The sequence below is a fragment of the Lacerta agilis genome, chromosome 10 (genome assembly GCF_009819535.1).
Source record: "Lacerta agilis isolate rLacAgi1 chromosome 10, rLacAgi1.pri, whole genome shotgun sequence".
Taxonomy (NCBI): Eukaryota; Metazoa; Chordata; class Lepidosauria; order Squamata; family Lacertidae; genus Lacerta; species Lacerta agilis.
In genome coordinates, this window is record NC_046321.1 from 36,897,385 (window position 1) to 36,916,146 (window position 18,762).

At 41.7% G+C, this 18,762-nt stretch overlaps 1 protein-coding gene across 1 annotated transcript in view; it reads left to right on the forward strand.

Moving 5' to 3' along the window:
• Positions 1 to 2,251: 2,251 nt before the first annotated feature.
• RASSF9 (Ras association domain family member 9) overlaps positions 2,252 to 18,762 on the forward strand; it is a 34,800-nt gene continuing 18,289 nt past the window's right edge. Inside the window, exon 1 of the mRNA XM_033162399.1 lies at positions 2,252 to 2,390. Coding sequence (XP_033018290.1) covers positions 2,344 to 2,390 — 47 coding nt within the window. The 5' untranslated portion in view covers positions 2,252 to 2,343. The remainder of the gene's footprint in view (positions 2,391 to 18,762) is intronic.

The window sequence follows — 18,762 nt, forward strand, 5'->3', positions numbered from 1 at the left end:
GTATGAGAATCTTCTTTTTCTCACTACCTACCTCCAAAAATAAGCAAACAAACCTGCAGACATGTTGCCAAATACTTTCTAAATATTTTTGCGTCAACTGTCGTTCTTCGCTACAATGCTCTGTAATAACATTAGATCTGGGGCACTGTGGGAAATGAAAAATTCTTGCCACACTACCAGTCCAGTAAGGTACAGTCATCGTTTTAAAAAAATAATTCAGGGGTTGACAAGGCTGTTTTGTTTTTAACTGTGAACAGCTAGTTTTCATTCAAATTGGTCACTGAAAACATTAATAATTTGATATTTGTTTTCCTCTTCCCTCACCATCCATTTTCCTTTTGTGACATGTCTTTTTAGATTGTCTTATTTTTTATTGATTTGTAAGCTCTTCCTAGAGCTTTTCAAATGAAGAGTTGGTTACAAGTGCTTTGATGGAATGAAAAATAATAATATATACTTGATAAATACTTGAATAGCATGCATAGGAGCTGCAGGAGTGTCCTTTTTTCCATTCCTCTGCTGTCATGTTGGAAGTACGTGAGAAGATCTAGTAATGTTCCTGCGTCCCACACTAGTGTTGACCCCCATGATGCTTGGGAATTGCTCGCATGGAGAGATGCTACATTGCTATATTGTGACAGTACAAGAAATAAAAACACAAGGCTGTAATGTTTCTCAGGAGACACAGGCAGGGGCCTTAAAAATAACTTTGCACTTTAGTAATATCATGTAAATACATACAGGAAGGGTGAATGAACAGTGTTTCCTGTATTCAAGTATATAATTAACTTCCGAAGTCAGGACTCTTCTCTTATACCTTCCCCAGCGAAAGAAAGTATATGCTGTAACAATTTCAAGAGCATACACATTTCCCCATTCCCACTCCTATTATTTCTATTAATGTCTGATACTACTCCCAGGCTGCAGTACTAATCATATCTAGAAGGAGGCCCTATTGAATGTAATGGGCCTTACTCTCAGGTGGAGTCAGAATTGCATCCTAACTTGCTTGAGATATCTTTCCCTCCACACTGTGTTCAAGGTAAAGATACTTCCACAAATACACTCTCCCCTCTCCATCTTTTTCTCTCATGGAAAAATCTCCCCCTGTTGAATTTCATCTTGTCATGTATTTACTTCTTACAGTTATATATCTGTCTGCTTACAAGAATTATACAAAAAAGCAAGATTTTTTTAAAAAAAAATCCTCTCCCCAAAAGTCCACATATAGAACAATATAAAGTCCAGCAAAAATAAAAATAAAACAGAACCACAATTCAAGACAGATTTCAAAACTTACAAGACTACATGATTTTAAAGGCTTTGGAAGGTCTTCACAGAGCTGGTGGCAGGTGAACTTCTCTGGGAAGGCAGAGATATGTGCATGTGTCTTCTTTTTCCAGGATACGTCCTCTTTTTCATGGGTAAAATTTGAGACAAATTACATTTATTTGCTTTAAATGGCCATCATAGTGTCATAGTGTCCTTTCTTTTTCTTTCTTTTTTTCTTTTCAAAATATGGCAATGCTAAATTGATGCAGCCAGTCAGTGGCATAGGAAGCCGCATGCCTTTTCACCCCCGGAGACGTGGCACCGGGAGTGGACCACCCCCACTGCCTCCCCATTGCTACCCCACTGCAGCCAGTGGAATCCTATCTGGTAGTTCAGTCAGTACAGCATGAGATTCTTAATGTCAGAGTTATGGGTTCAAGTCTCATATTGGGCAAACGATTCCTGCATTGCAGGGGGTTGGACTAGATGACCCTTGTGGTCCTTTGCAACTCTACAATTCTATGATTCTATCCTTTAGTGGTCTGATGCCCTCCACCATGCTTGCCCCCCCCCCCGCCAAAAAAGTTGGCTTCCCGTTTTGCTTTGTTAAACCCCCTCTGCCCCATGCTCCCAAACACTCTGGTTTTACTCTTTCTTTCTTTCTTTCTTTCTTTCTTTCTTTCTTTCTTTCTTTCTAGTTAGCAGCTCAGAAAGTTTAGCGGCACTGCTGTCCCTCGCCATCGCTCCTACCCCCCCCCTTCCACCTCGGTTTTCGCCCTTCCTCTCTCGACACCCATCCCCTCCTCCCGCCTGTTCCTAAACGCCTCCTTCAAGATCGCGGCTGCTGGGCAGGGCTCCAAAAGAGCAGCAGCAACAAACAAGGAGGCAGGAGTTCAAAGTTAGCAACGGGTTGCACAACTTCGACGCTGGGTGACTATTAACAAGCTGGAGTAGCAGCAGGAGGAGGAGGAGGAGGAACGCCAGCGAGACAGCAACGCGCCAGGCAGCCAGCCAGCCAGAGCTTTCTTCTGGGACCTGTTTGATGTTCTCCTCCTGCCTTTGGGACCTACCATGGCTCCTTTTGGAAGGAATCTCTTAAAGACCCGGCACAAAAATAGGTAAGGAGTTGTTTGGAGATTCTCTTTCTTCTACCTGTTTGATTCACACGCAGCCGAGCTTTCTCCTAGAAGACGGTCATCCAAAGATTAACTCTTCGGGGGGAAGGTGCCTATATAAACTCAAGACGGGTGTGTGTCTCTTTCTCCCCTTCTTTGCACTTTCCCCATGCCTATAAGTTGGCTTCTCCAACCATGGCTTTTCAGTAGGAAAATTCCGCCCCGCTCTTATCCCTCCCGTCCCCCTTTATAAAAAGGTGCTTGTAAGCACTCGGATACTGGAGCACTGCATGACTTCACTACTACTACTACTACTACTACTACTACTTCATCTCCTCCTGCATGAAAGAATGTCCGAGGAATTTCCAGGGTGGGATGAAAACGTCCTGGCTAGGAGTGGGAACTAAACACAAACGTTACAGCGCCCCTTATCTGGAGGCTGATAAGTTTCTGCGCGCACTAGTTGTCTGGCTGCAAACAGCGGGGACTCGCTCGTTCATTGAAGGGGGCGGCTCATGTTTTTGTTCGTGTCCCACCTAAACTTTGCCCAACGTTTGCCTGAAAGGCTCTCAGGAATCCACTCTCTCTTCTCAGCAGGCTACATTCGCTTTTCAGTGTAAGTTTTGTACTGTAAAGTACAAGTTCGTTTTGTTTGGCGGGCTGGATGATGGTTTTGTTTGGTGTGTGTTTTTTAATAGTTTTTTTGGGTTTTAATCTGTTCTGAGAGCAGAGTTTGGGATCTATACCATATGACTCCTGATTCATCGTTTAAATTTCTCTTACCACTTTTTACTGGGGTTAAGAGTTGGTTCGTTTTGAATAGCCTAGTAGTCTGTCCTAACAAGGGCAGAACTTCATGTTCCCCTCCCTCATATTTCCAGGGCTCCTATCCACCCCCCCCCCCACCCCCAATAGCCACCCTTGCTTCTACATGTTCTTTCCAATACTGTAAAGAGAAAATTGCATGCTCCAGAATTTTAACTGCTGGTGTGGCTTTACATCTTAAGTGTAAGTTTCCTTGGAGCAAACATGATGTTTTTTCTGTTGCTTTGGCAATTACAGTGACCTTGAACTTGAGATGGAATAGCTAAAGTGCCTATTGTTGCCCTGGTTTGTGTCCTCCTCATTTCTGTAATTCCGATTTGAGTGCTATTGGGATGTTTTCTATTTTATTTTATTTTATTAAAAAAAAACATGTATAGTTTTCCCCAAGTGAATGCTGTGTGTCCCCCCCCCCCATGTGTTAATTTGTCTCATTTACATTTGTGTGCCTTGGCCTCTTTAGGACCGTGGTCACATTCAATGATAAAGCCAATAATCTGCAATAATCTGTCTCTGCCTCTATCAGTATATTATCAGTGGTTATCATTCACAAGTGCAGGCAAAAATAAATGAGCATGTCTCTGTGTTTGAGAACAATGATTTGTTCATGAGTTTTTTTTGTTAATGTTAGAAAATGATAGCTGCTTTAGATTGCCAAAGCTATATACTCTTATGTAGGATTTCCTTCTGAGCAAATATGCATAGAATTGCAGTGTAAGAAGCTAATCTAAAACTTTACAGTGAGCTGCGGTGGTGGTGGGCAGATATATGCAGAAAGCTTCAGAGGCCTACACTTGGATATAAATTACAAACAAGTGACACATTTTCAGAAGTATTTTGGGGGAGTTTTGTGGGATGGCATTGGGGACTACAGCCTTTGTTTTCTTCGAAAATTCGTGTTAGTCCCAAAATCTGCTGTGGTTTTATCATGTTCTTGTTGGACCAGTGGAATAGGGGTGGAGGGTAAGTCTTGGCACAATAACAAAGGGCAAAATCTGGAAAGTAAACAAAGGCACCCTTTCTTGCACTTCAGTACTGGAACCAGAGGACAATTGTCTACAGCTTGCTCCTGGTGGAGATCTGTGCCTGATAATTTAAAGACTGCCAAGAGAGATGGAAAACGGATGTTTTGTAAATCTGAAAAGTTGTGATGAGATAGGAATCATTTCCCTGAGTAGTTGCTGCCTTTTCAAACCTAACTAAAATCTTGCCCTAAGTAGAATCTGTCCATCAAAGTTTTAATTGGTATATGGTACAGTAAGCTTGGAAATAGATTTTTCTTTTTCTTTTTTTGTTCCTGGCTCTGCTACTTTTGAACAAATAGTGCCAGCTAGCCCTTGTGGTTTGGTACATGCAAGTACTCACAAAGCACTCATTTGTAATCCACATAAGTGTTGCGAGGCCCGTTGTTTCCAGTTCTGGGGAACTCAATAGACATCTCATAACTCCACATGAATGTCCATAGAAATACATTTGAAATTATCAACAACTATCTAATAAATATTTTTAAGCCCCACAGTTACGTGAGTGCCATCCATATTTTATCTCTGATTTATCATCATATTCAAACATGCTTGTATATTAAAAAGTCCCATTCATCTGAATGACTTCGGTGAAGTTTAGGCAGGAGTCGTAAGCATCCTTACATTTCTAGTATGTATGTTTCAGTTTACTCAGTCAAGCAGAGATGATGATGATTTATTACATTTCTGTACAACCTTTCATTTGAAAGTCACAGGGCAGTTTACAACATGAAAACACAAAAATACATACCATAATAACAAACAAAAACAGTGGACCCCCCAGTTTAAAAGGCAATATATTGTTTAATTAGCCAAAGAGGTTAAAAATTATTTGAAGCTGATGGAAGCAGAGTTTTCCTGTTGAGAGCAAATGCTCCATTTATTCAGTTTCTAAGAAGTGGACAGAAACATCCTCTTGAAAAGGAAGATCACAGGGCAGAAGAAACTGACTTATATTGAGTCAGACCATTTGGTCTATCTAGATAAATTCTGACAACACTGCCTGGCAGTGACTCTCCAGGATTTCATGCAGGGATCCCTCACAGCCCTACTTGGAGATGCCGGGAATTGAAGGTGGGACCTTCTGAATGCTGAGTAGGATGTTTTTACCACTCAGCTACAGCTTGCAATCAGGATAAAATGTCCTTTGGGGGTGATGGTGGTGGGTGACAGGCCAAGTTCTACAAGGAAGGTGGAAGCAGTTGTATATACTGTATTTAAAAGAGGCAACATAGAGGCTGTTTTCAAATATTTGAAGGACTGCCACATGGGGGATGCAGCAAACTTGCCTTCTGTTGCCCAAAGAGGGTAGAACCTACGCTAACAGTTTCAAATTACAAGAAAGAGGGTTTTGAGTAAATATTAGAGTTTTCTGATTGTATGAGGTGCTTGACAATGGAACAAGTCACCCTGGAAGGATGAACTTTCATTTGAGGTTTTCATGCAGAAGTTGGATGGTGACCTTTCTGGGATGCTGTGGCAGAAGATTTGACTAGATGGCCATTGAAATTCCTATGATTCTATGAAGGCAACATATTTTCCCTGTTCTGTGGTCCCATGACACCTGGTTCAGCAACGTACTCTCTGTGTTCACAGGGATCCATTTAGTTATCATCTCTAATACAGACAATATTTTTGTCACCACAAGTGATAGGGGGAACTAAGGACAATTTTGTGCTTAGTCAAAAAAATGACATTTTTCGTGCTGCTTGTTTAGAATTTGCCGCACAGTATTCCAATGTGTGCTGAAGATGGTAGAGGCATAGTCACTTTTCCTATAGAGAGAGGATAAAGGATCCGCAGAGTACTGTGCCACCTGGAAACTATGTAAACCCAAACACGCAGGAATGAAAAATTGTGTTTGGGACAGATCAATTTTGGAGAGTTACAGTTTGAGTTACTGTGATTGTTGTGGCCATTGGCCTTATGTGAAAGCAATGATCATTTCCATGTTTTGAATGTATAATTTGGCAGACACGTGTGCTTTCATACTTCTTGCACTTCTAGATGGCTTGGGTGAATGCAGTGGCCCATAACTAGAGCTCTTTCAGAAAAGAGGGGTGATCATTTCAATTTGCCATTGCATCAAATGGATTGGTAGAACAAACAGGTTTTCACCTCCCCAGAAGTGTGTGGCAATGTGGCATGGACAGTTTGTTTGATACCCTGAAGGCTGTGCTGGTCATCTGTATCTCTGGCTGTCTCCTTCTGTCATGCTGTAATCTGGATGATCACAGGCTGCATTCTCCTCTTCTTGCAAGGAGCTAATCTTTTAGGAATGTTTTGACTGTGGAGGAGGATCCCTTAGCAGAGTGGGACTGCACTAGAACATTATATTGTGTGTGTTTTTCAACCTATTATGGATACCTACTCTGTCTTTATTATACATACAGATAATAAAACAAGTTTCTTTTAAAATAAGGTTACCAGATTTTTTTCAATGAATCCGGGGACACTTTTCAACTTCAATGGATTTTGTATGGGGACTGATTTGTAAATCTGGGGACTGTCCCTGCGAAACGGGGACGTCTGGTAACCTTATATTAAAAAATCTGTATGTGAGTCTCAATCCTATAATTTTAATATATTGTTTGTGCAAGTTTTGCTAACCTGGTAGGGGATAAAGTATAAATATAAATGATTGACCAAAGTGAAAGTTTGTGATTGTGCTATAAACAAACAAACAAAAAATATGCATAGAAATGTATGGCTGCTTTTTCAGTGTAGATCTACAAACAACAAAGTCAGGTCTAGCAAACTAAGTTTTTAATAATAATAATAGTACAAGCAAGCATACCCATTTTGCCAGCTCTTAAATATGTTAAAGACAAACCATCGCTCTCACACACCCTTTAAAACAGGTTATAAAGGAAAGTTACATTTGTTACTTTACCCACAAAAAGGCTCTGGCCCTCCAGCTTAGCCTGCTCTACAGCTTAGTCCGCTTAAACCATGGGTAGGCAAACTAAGGCCCAGGGGCCGGATCTGGCCCAATAGCCTTCTAAATCTGGCCCACGGACAGTCTGGGAATCAGCGTGTTTTTACTTGAATAGAATGTGTCCTTTTATTTAAAATGCATCTCTGGGTTATTTTTGGAGCCTGCCTGGTGTTTTTACATGAGTAGAATGTGTCCTTTTATTTAAAATGCATCCCTGGGTTATTTGTGGGACATAGGAATTTGTTCATATTTTTTTTTCAAAATAAAGTCCGGGCCCCCATAAGGTCTGAGGGACAGTGAACCGGCCCCCTGCTGAAAACATTTGCTGACCCCTGGACCACTACTATGTTCATAAATTTCATCCAATGTAGCCAAAAGGGAAGGAAAGTTAAAGCTGTTTTTAGATTCCCCGTTACAGTGAACAGGAGAGCACAGAGGTTCATTTTATAGAGAGTGGCTCAGAACCTTAAAAATTGATTGGATTCATTAGAAGACAGTGTGGTTGGAACTCAGAAATCGATCTTTCTTTTTAATGCACAGATATGAGGTGACTTTTGGTCATTCTTATACCGTACATTGCTACTATGCAGCATCGTTGTATGCTGCTACCATGTAGCCAAAATAGGGCCTTTGAGAAGGAAGAGGGAGGTATCAGTATGCTCAGAGGAAACTCCAATATTTGTTCAAGGACATCTTACACAAGATAGACAGGCACTGGAGGCTGGGAGGGAGGAGGGAGGGAGGCTGCCTACAAGCACATTTACTTGCACACTTGCTGTTATCAGTTTATTTAGTACATTTTTTATAGCTCCGTGCTGCACACATGGTTGTCTCACCCTGCCACTATTTGATCCTTACAACAATCCTGTGCAGTGGTTAAGCTAAGAGTTGGTGATTGGCCTGAACTAATCCTGCAAGCTTCATGGGACAACAGGGATTTGAATCCAAGCCTCGTTGGTCCTAGTCTACCACTCGAACCCAGACTTCTCCACTTGGCCATTGTCCATGCTGACTGAGGTTGAGGAGTGTTGTTGCCCAGGAACATCTGAAGGACATCAGGTTGGAGAAGGTTGCTCTAACTATACTTCATTTTCTCTCATTGCACACATATGCAGTCACAGAAGAGAAAGGGGGTGGGGGGAATAGTGCCTTTTACAGGTTAGGCTATCTTTGCAACAAGCTGTTATGCCAGTTATCCTAGGACAAGTCTGGGGTACCTGTAGCCCTCCATATGTTGCCAATCAACTCCTATCTGCTTGTTTGGGGCTGTTATCCAACAACATCTGTAGGCCCACAAACTCACCATTTCTTTTTAAGGGGGAAACCAACACAGCTTATTACAGCCGTATCTTTCTTAAATTCACAATAGATACGATGTTATTGTTACTCATCATTCTGAGATAAAAGTAGTACTGAATGTTTTGTGACTATGATTCTTATCCACACAAACTTGTGAAGAAGCTCCCCTTAACAGAAGCCCAAATTATATGTTCCAAATTTGTGCATAGAAAAATGGACAAATGCAGGGCATCTGATGAGGTGGGCTCTAGTCCATTAAATCTTATGCCACAATAGTTCTACTAATCTTTAATGTACCATAAAACTCTTATCACATTAACATGAATACATGGAAGGGCTGTAGGATTGGGTCCATTTGCCCTACTCACAGCATGCATTCAGCATAACTGTGCCCACATGCCCTATATGAGTATTTATCAACGTGTGTTCTTTAACCCACTTTTCCTCTTTCTCTGGCTTAGGTAGTATTACATATAATACCATTAGTCATGCAATCTACTCCACTAGAAAGAAATTATTGCCTGCTTTCCAAAAGCAGTCGATAATTAACTCTTAAGGCACAAATACCTGTGCTTTCTTCGCCACAGAGAGAAAACTCTTTCTGACGCTTAAATCAGTAAGTACCCAGAGATTGCTAAGAAATGCTTGTCAGTGGGCAATCTGATCCAGTACATGCTTGCTCAGAAGTCATCCAAACAGCATACTAACAGGACCATATGCCTGCCATCACATCATATTAATTCTGCATTTCCCTAGTAACTTTTAATTAAAGAAGGCAGGCAGGGCATCATTGTCCCTGCCAAATGGCAACCAATGCAGTGAAGCAGAGGCGGGGAAAGTGACTCTGAGTTCCAAAGCTGTAGCCATTATAAAGATTCTTCAGAGGAATGCAGGGTGTACACGCATACTCTCTGTTTGCAAATCTGAGACATTCTCTTTCAGTGATGCCTGTCAAACCTACATATTGTGGACGCACAGGCTTTTGCACACATGGGTTATGCCAGATGTGGTTGAGCCAGCAGGTACAATTCTTTCTGCATGCATGTCAAAACACATAGGGACATAGGAAGCTTTCTTATATCAAGTCAGGCCATTGGTCTATCAAACTCAATACTGTCTCCACTGACTGGCAGCGGCTCTCTGGGGTTTCATACAGAAGTCTTTCTCTACCATCCTTACAGGGATTCTATTTATTTATTTATTTCATAAAATTTCTATACCACTTGATCTGGTTAAAAACAACAACCCCCACTTAAAGTGCTTTACAAAAAAATATGAAACAATTACATTAGCAATAAGAATTAACAAGAATAATGTAAAACTTCCAAAAAATTAAAACAGCAATAGACCAAAAGCAGATTAAAACTTGCATCAACTTCCTAAACATCTGAGTAGACTTGTCTACACAAGAATGTTTTAGCAGGCACCAAAAAGCATACAATGAAGATTCCTGCCTGATATCAATAGGCAGGGAGTTCCAAAGTTTGATCCTGGGACCTTTTGCATGCAAAACATGTGTTCCTTCCCAATTGGAGTCCTTAACGCACTATGTCTCTGGAAACCATGCTCCGTTTTCCATTTCATTGGCTGCCACTTCATGAGAATACTCTGGAATGCAATGCCCCATGAATTTAACAGTAGTGGCTGGTAACCATTAGGACTGATGGTGAGGAGGGCGGAAATGCTAACAGTAGGTAGGGCCTGAGCCAATGATGGACAGATCCAAGCAATTTGAGTTTTGTCCCCATCATCCTCCCTACTGAGTCTACAAGGGCAACACTGAGACTAAGGAGGAGGAAACTGGCAATAGGGAACACCTGGACTAGTTGTAAGTTAGAAGACAGGCAGGTGGGAACTAGATGAGGGCAGACTGAGGTTGGTAGGGCAGTGCCCCATCAGTCCTAAAGGACAAGCCTGCACTGGTGTTTAACTAAAGCATGCACAGGATCAGACTGCTAGTTAGCAAAAAATTTCTAGCAATATCTGGATTCTTACTCATTTACCCAGGAAGAGTTTTCTTTCAATGGCAAAGCACAAATACCTTTCCTTGCAACAGTTAATTATCTACCACTTTAGAAAGGCAGGCAACAATTTCATTCCGGCAGGCTAAATTACATGACTAATGGACTCGAGCATAATACTGCATAATCTGGAGAAAGAGAAAGAGCTGGCTTGGATAGAAGCTAATAAAACACTTACTCAGAAATAATCACTTGAGTTAAGAAACCACAGTTTTCTTGTAGGGGAAGTACAGCATACTGTATATGAAGCCTGTAGAAAGAGCAGATATCACTTCTAAACTTCTCAGACACATATTTAGAAAAGAATGTTTAATGGCAGTTGTAAAGAGTGGCTAGAGGTCAAAACAGTTTCAGATGGCTAGTAGGATTGCTTCACTTGAAATTTTCAATAGAGGCCATTTCATACAGTGAGGAGTAGGATATATTGTAGTTGATGGTTATTTATTTTAAAATATGGGTGTGCTGCCTGCGATTCTCACAGCAAGAGCACCATTTCAAAATGGCACACAGCAAAACAAATATACAATATACTTAAAAATAAAAAATAAAAAATGTCCAACATAATCAGAAGTCAAAACCATTTTTAAAACCATAATGCCTGCCAGCACACACCAAGATGAACAGGAAGGTTTTCAATGTTCATCAAAAGTGTAGCCGGGTTAATGTTTGCTTTGTGTCTGGGAGATGGTTATTCCAAAAAAAAAGTGTCATGACAGGGAAGGCTCTGTTGTGAGTTGTTGCCCATGGACATTTGCAGGTTGCTGGAGATGACTGAAGATGACTGCAAGAAGCAAACAGCTTTATATGGAAGGCACTCTCTCAGATAAGCTGGTCCCTAGCTAGTTAAGAAATTGTAAATTAATATCAGAACCTGGAACCTGGCCTGTTAGCTGATTGACACAGTGCAGGTCTTTTAACAAGGGTGTTACAATGTTACATGTCCCTGGCTCATTAGCCTAACTGTTGCATTCTACGCTAACTTCAGCTTCCAGACTGCAGCTAGGGATGGGTCCACATAGAGCACATTGCAGTAATCAAGGCATTAGGTTAGCAAGGCACAAGTCACTGTTGCTAAGCTGTCCCAGTCCAGACACAGCCAAAGCTGATGTACCAGCCAAAACTGGCAAGAGATGCTCCTCATTACTGCAGCCACTTGAGCCACCAGTGACATTGATAACTCTAGGAGCATCCCCAGGCTACTGTTTTGGTACTTTTGTTGTTCATTTCTTCCATACTCTTGGTCCAGGGACACAATCTCATCCACAGGGGAAATATTTCTGAGATTCTCTGTAGTGCATCATATATTGGGCTTCTCTTATGGCTGGTTCAGAGGTGCCACTGCTGCAGAATGCCCACAGCCTGGGTGCTGCGTGGTGTCTTTTATTGGGCACACATCACACCTGTACTGATTGATCTGCTCTTGCTGCCTATTAGCTACTGAGCCAGCTTTAAGGTCTTGAGAGTTACACATAAACTGCTAAAATACTCTGGGCTGCTGATTTCCCCTCTACGCGGGTGGCGCTGTGGTCTAAACCACTGAGCCTAGGGCTTGCCGATCAGAAGGTCCGTGGTTTGAATCCTCGCGACGCGGTGAACTCCCATTGCTCAGTCCCAGCTCCTGCCCACCTAGCAGTTCAAAAGCATGTCAAAGTGCAAGTAGATAAATAGGTACCACTCTGGCGGGAAGGTAAATGGTGTTTCCGTGCACTGCTCTGGTTTCGCTAGAAGTGGCTTAGTCATGCTGGTCACATGACCTGGAAGCTGAACGCCGGCTCCCTCGGCCTGTAAAGCGAGATGAGCCCCACAACCCCAGAGTTGTTCACGACTGGACTTAACTGCCAGGGGTCCTACCTTTTTACCCTGTAAAGGCATTGAAGTCAGCAAAAGTCCAGGGAGGGAACATTAGGTGCTTCTGAACGTCTTTTCTATTCAGGTTGCCTTGGAACAGCAAGGGGTATTCCTAGAGCGTCTCTGTGGAGGAAGCGTTTGAAGGGAATCATGGGAGGGATCTTGCTTGGGGCCAGAGGTGGAGCAACTCCTGCATGCAAATAAGATGCTGCAGTGCATTGTGGGGGAGTGCAAAATGGGCAACGCGGGGCACTCAGAAAGATTGGGGCTCCCTCAGGCTGGGCTGGTGGATGATGCCAGACTGCAGGCAAGCAAAGGGAAGCGGGGATAGGGCCCTTGGGCAGTGCTGTCTGTGCTCGCTGTGACTTGAAGGGGTGTGGGCGGATGGTATACCAGGTCCAGGTGGACTGAGTAAAGCAAGCAAGGCTAATGCTTTAGCAGGGCTGTGGTGACTCCCAAGCTTACAGCCACTGGGTTTGCTGTGGCTTTGCTTGGGATTCTAGGTGGGGGTGCCAAATGTTGTCCCCTTGAAAATGGCACCTTGGAGGAGGAACAGAGATGGGGTGCCGGGCAGCGGGGAGTGGCAGGAGGGGCCGCCAAGTGTCACCCTCCTCCCCTGGAACCTGGGGTGCCCTGCCCCCATCGTCCCTCCCTTGCTACGCCACTGAATGTTGCCATGGCCCAATGATTATTGGCAATGTGAAGGTGGCCTTTTCCACTTTTTGTACCAGATCTATGGAATGCCCTGTCTGTTGAAATTTGAGAGACCCAGTCTGTGTTTGCATCCTGCAGGTGCTTGCAGATGTGTAAGCATATTCCTGTTCCCTTGAACTAGATCTTCTGTTTTCTCTTTAAAAATACCATACAGCTTTATTGTATATTTTAATCATGGGTTTAAATTCAATTTATGTGTTTGTTTTTTATATTTATATTTTGTAAATCACTTAGAAGAAACAAGTTCAGGCACTGAGCAGTATATAAATTAATCAACAATAGCAATACAGGAAAATAATGATGATAGCAAATCAGGGAATGAACTTGTGCTTTTTCTCCCCATGCTTCTATGCAATGTGCAGAGGTGAATGTTCACCTCTGATAACCTACTTAATCTCCACCCTACTTAATTTCCATATATACATCAACAATGCAGTTGTCTGAAACACCTACTGGAGACCTGTGCTTAACCTGGAAGAAAGTCAATTGTGTGTTGGTACATTCAGGTCAGGGATAGCACAATCCTTACAGTTCACAATGAATGTGACTCTGCTTCCAATATTGCATTGAATTGGGGGTGTGTGTGTGTGTGGAATCAACATTGTCAGGTTGTAAGAGCTTTGTGTGAGTGTTAGTGTAGACTCAGGACTGAGCAGTGCAATTTCTCCTGCTGTGGGTACTCTGAGCTGTGACTTTGAACCACTTTGTTATTCATGCATTTTTATCCCTAGAGAAGTACCTTTGTAGCATTTGATACCACCTTCTAGGAGAAACTCTACAGAAGAGTTGGACAAATTACTTATGGGAAAGTGTAATGTTAGAAGGAAAATTTGCTATTAGTATAAATAAAAATTGGAGTATGTCTGCAACACAGCTTCCTGCTTTTTCAAAAGTAGCACATGAAACTTCTGTGCAAATCTGTCCTAGTTTTTTTTGTTTTTGTTTTTTAAAGATGGGGTGATGGTTGAAAGGCATCAGTTCGTTGCTTCACTTAGATGTTGTGAGGATAAGTGCATTTAGAAGCTGGTTATTTACTCACAAGGCAATAATCATAGGGACAAAAAGTTCCTTGGGCATATACAGAATAATAAGATAAATACATAAATGTATTTCACAAACCTAATCTTCAAACCTAATCTGCAAACTCTGTAATCACATGTTCTGAAAACATCAGTTCTTAAAGCATCCTTATGAATTAGGAATGTAAATATCATTTAAGGTCTGATTTCATTTTAAGACTAGACTGTACAAACAGGTCACCATAATGAATGTTGCATTCATTTGCTTGTGAGCGAGTGTCACTGCTTTCAATAGTTTTTACTAAATATATAGTATCTGTTGAAACGAAAGTCACTTTCATGGAACCACAGAACTGTAGAATTGGAAGGCACCCCAAGGGTCTCCTAGTTAGATGCCTTGCAGAGACAAAGGTGAGGTGTCCTACACTTAGGTAGGAAGAACCAGCACCACAAATATAAAATGAGGGACACTTGGATTGCCAATAGTACATATGACAAGGATCTAGGGATGTTAGTAGACCACAAGCCAACATTGTCAGTGGTGAGTCAACAGTGTGATGCAGCAGCAAAAAAAGCTAATGCTATTCTAGGATGCATTAACAGAAGTATCTTGATCAATGGAAACAATAGTCCTACTCAATTCTGCCTTAGTCAGACCACACCTGGAATAATGTGTCCAGTTCTGAGTGCCACAATTTAAGAAGGATATTGACAAGCCGGAATGTGTGTAGAAGAGGGCAGTCAAGATGCTGAAGGGTCTAGAAACCAGGTCTAATGAGCAACAGTTGATGGAATGGAGTATGTTTAGCCTTATAAAGAGGAGACTAAGAGGTGACATGATAGTCCTCTCCAAATATATAAAGGGTTATGGCATGGAGGGTGGAGCAAGCTTGTTTTCTTCTGCTCCGGAGAGTAAGACTTGAACCAATGGATGCAAGTTACAAGAAAGGATATTCTGAATAAACATCAGGAAGAACTTTCTGACAGGAAGAACTGTTTGACAGTGGAACACACTGCTACAAGAGGTGGTGGACTCTCCTTCTTTGGAGGTCTTTACGCAGGGTTTCCATTGTCATCTGTCATGTATGATCTAGCTGAGATTCCTGCAGTGCAGGGGGGCTGAACTAAATGACCCTGTGGATCCCTTTCAACTGCACAATTCTATGATTCTATGAATGCAAGAATCACAGCTAAAGAATTCCTGACAGATGGCCAATCAACTTCTGGTTTGAAAACCTCCACCTTCTGAGACCATTTTGAACTATGCTTGTTTCAGGGAAGACAGTGGACACTTCTGAGCCAGTCTGAGAGTTGTCCTTTTTGGACAGTCTTCCATAAACCAAAATAGTAGTTTTCCCCAAGATGATGGCTAATTTATATAACACTTCAATCAAGATAAAATTCTAAAGAGAAATGTATCCTTAATTATTATTTATCTCTATTTTTCTGGATGGCAAAGTAGGTGCACTTCTCACACCTATTGTTTCTTGTGTTGGTGATAATTATGTGCTAGGATTTCCTGCATGGAAAGAAAACAGCTTCCTGGCCAAGGGAGGTATATTTTGTCTTCCCTTCTGAAAAAGCAAGACTGATAGATGGCTTGCAGGAGAAAACGCAACTCCTTCCTTGAGGGAGTAAAGGATCAGGCAGGGTTTGGGCGCCATGCTGTTGTAGTTAAGCAGGTCCTAGCCTGGTATCCTTGAAGTAATGATTGGTTCATCCAAATTGGCAAGTGCTGTATAGTTAAGCAGATGTAAATAAGCTGTCTCCCCATACTTAATGATTCACCGAGTGCAAAAGAAATTACATATGATTGTAGGTAATGATTTAGTTTGCAGCATTCCTAATTTAGGGCCTGAACTAAAAACCTGCTCAGCAAAAGGAAGTCTGTTGGAACATGTGGGGCAATGGATCTCAAAATGTTTAGGAAAAACTTCCCCAAAAGCCCAATGCTTGAAGCTCCACAAAATTGGGGTTGCTGAATTTCCTCCACCCCCACCGTTCAGCCCAGACACTGAGATCCAGCACTGAGGGCCTTCTGGCGGTTCCCTCACTGCGAGAAGCAAAGCTACAGGGAACCAGGCAGAGGGCCTTCTCGGTAGCGGCGCCCGCCCTGTGGAATGCCCTCCCATCAGGGGTCAGAGAGATAAACAACTACCTGTCATTTAGAAAATACTTGAAGGCAGCCCTGTTTAGGGAAGTTTTTAATCTGTGACATTGTATTGTATTTTAATATATGTTGGAAGCCGCCCAGAGTGGCCGGGGAGACCCAGCCAGATGGGCGGGGTATAAATTATTATTATTATTATTATTATTATTATTATTATTATTATTATTATTATATCTGGAATACTGCATTTGTCATTAGTGTCCAGGCAGAAATTGGCTAAATGTCTTGGAAAATCTGGAAGTATAATGTAGTGCTGACATTATAGCAAATAGTCAACAACTTTGGGCAAAACAAAAATAAAGCTCAACAACGTTTTTGTCCAGATTTTCACTGTTTGAAATATGGCAACCCTACACACAATCATTTTACCTGAGCCTATTAATTTGAAGGTTCAGAGGTCCATTAAGTAAATAATTACTGCTCCTAGCTCAGGCATAGCCAACATGGTGCAGATAATGCTGGACTTCTACATCCCATGCTGGCCGGGTCTGATGGGAATTGGAGTCAGACAACAAATGGAGGGCACCATGTTAGTTACCCCAGTCTGTTGACATGCCCTTTTCGAGCATGGGTGATGTAAAGATTTGACACTCACAGGAAACAAGGGAGCAGAGATAAGAAAATATGAGTTGCCTCTGTTAGGGATGGTCCACTCGTTCCTATAGAAAAACGAAGCTGCCTCAGGAAGGAAAGGACAATGCTGGCAGGAATGGAAAGGAAGGATAAACTAGATAGCTTTTGAAAGGTCTCTGGTCTGGACCCTGGTATAGTACAGTATATTGTAACAGGTCCCTAAAGGCTTTATTTTTGTAGACAGTTTTCAAGGGAAAGACTGGTTTGGTTAGTTTCCTCCCAGCAGGTGGAAGGGCCATTGGGTCACTTTCAAAATAAATTAGGCATGAGCCTATCCATTTTCTTTTCCTCAGCTTTGATACAAGACATTCCTACATAATTTAACTGATTCAAGGGTGACTGGAAGGCAGCCAGATTTTATTGGGGTGGAGATGAGAGTGGAGTCCGAACAGGTGTATTTATGCATACTAGTTTCTTTGTTGTCTTCGCTACAGGAAAAAATAATAATAATTCAAAAGGCATTTTATTGCTTCAGATCCCAGGAGCCCATCTGAGGGAAACAAATTACCTAACTTTCTTTATGGTGAGATGCCACCAAATGGTGAATATGTACATAGAACCATTGCCATATAGCATTTCCAGCAACTTTTCTCTGATGAAAATAGGAAAATCCATTATTATTATTATTATTATTATTATTATTAATATCCCACCCATCTGGCTGCCTTAAATTTATGAGTTAGAAAAATAAAATCCGATTAAAATTTATATAAGCTGGGTTTGTTTGTTTTTTTAAAAAAGATATAAACAAAGGTCTTCTTTTAGAAAAAGCAAAGAAAGAAACCACACTAAATGCCCAAACATCTGCTGGAAAGATCTATAGATCGGAAGCCAGTACAATAGGTTGTGGAGTGTGACTGTGTGGTGTAAGGGCAGATGAAAATCCACCTTGTCCATCATTCTTGTCTTGTCCATTAAGAAACTGCTTAATGGACCACAATCTGTTTTCTGTCCAGCCCTATGTTTGAGGAAATATGATGTATAGTTTTCTTGTTGTTTTTCCCCCTCAAGCAAGAACATGCATAATGGTTGTTGGTTTTCCTTAGTGGAGTCTGTGTAGACTATAATTAAATCTATAATTGTAATTCCGAGGCTTCCTACTTATTTGTGTAAAAAAAATGTTTTTTGTTCCATTTTTCAAAACTACTCTTGCAATTACGTGTCCTGGGACCTTAGGCTGAAAGGAGGATCATAAAAGCAGCAGCAGCAGCACCTGCACCTTTGTAGAAAATAAATCCAAGGCTCTCCTTAGCTGCAGTTTCGGCTGCAATATAGGACTGACACTACACTCAACTTATCTGTTGGCATTTTGCCTTCTTCGCAATAAGATATTTGGAATGATTGCCAGTAACCTTACAGTGCCTTTGCATACATAAGAATGAATTTCATCGTGTCAGACAGGTGCCTGGATTTGAGCTGCAGGTATGAATTACCAAAGGAAAACCCCAGCAGCGTTACCCTGAGGGTAAAGGATGCATGGTGTAAAAAAACTTTTTGTGACAAGTAAAGAAGAAGAATAGATGTACTAACAGTGTAGACTTGCAGATCGAGAGCCATTACTGGAATGAAAACCATCAGTGTAACAAGTGCTCACTGTACTCAGCCTATGGGCAGTGTTTTTAGCATACAGTGGTACCTCGGGTTACAGACGCTTCAGGTTACAGACGCTTCAGGTTACAGACTCTACTAACCCAGAAATAGTACCTCGGGTTAAGAACTTTGCTTCAGGATGAGAACAGAAATTGTGCGGCGGCTGCACAGCAGCAACGGGAGGCCCCATTAGCTAAAGTGGTACCTCAGGTTAAGAACAATCTCAGGTTATTATTGTTATTGTGGTTTTTGTTGTATGTGTCTTTTGCGGTTGATGTTTGTATAAAAAAAATGATTAA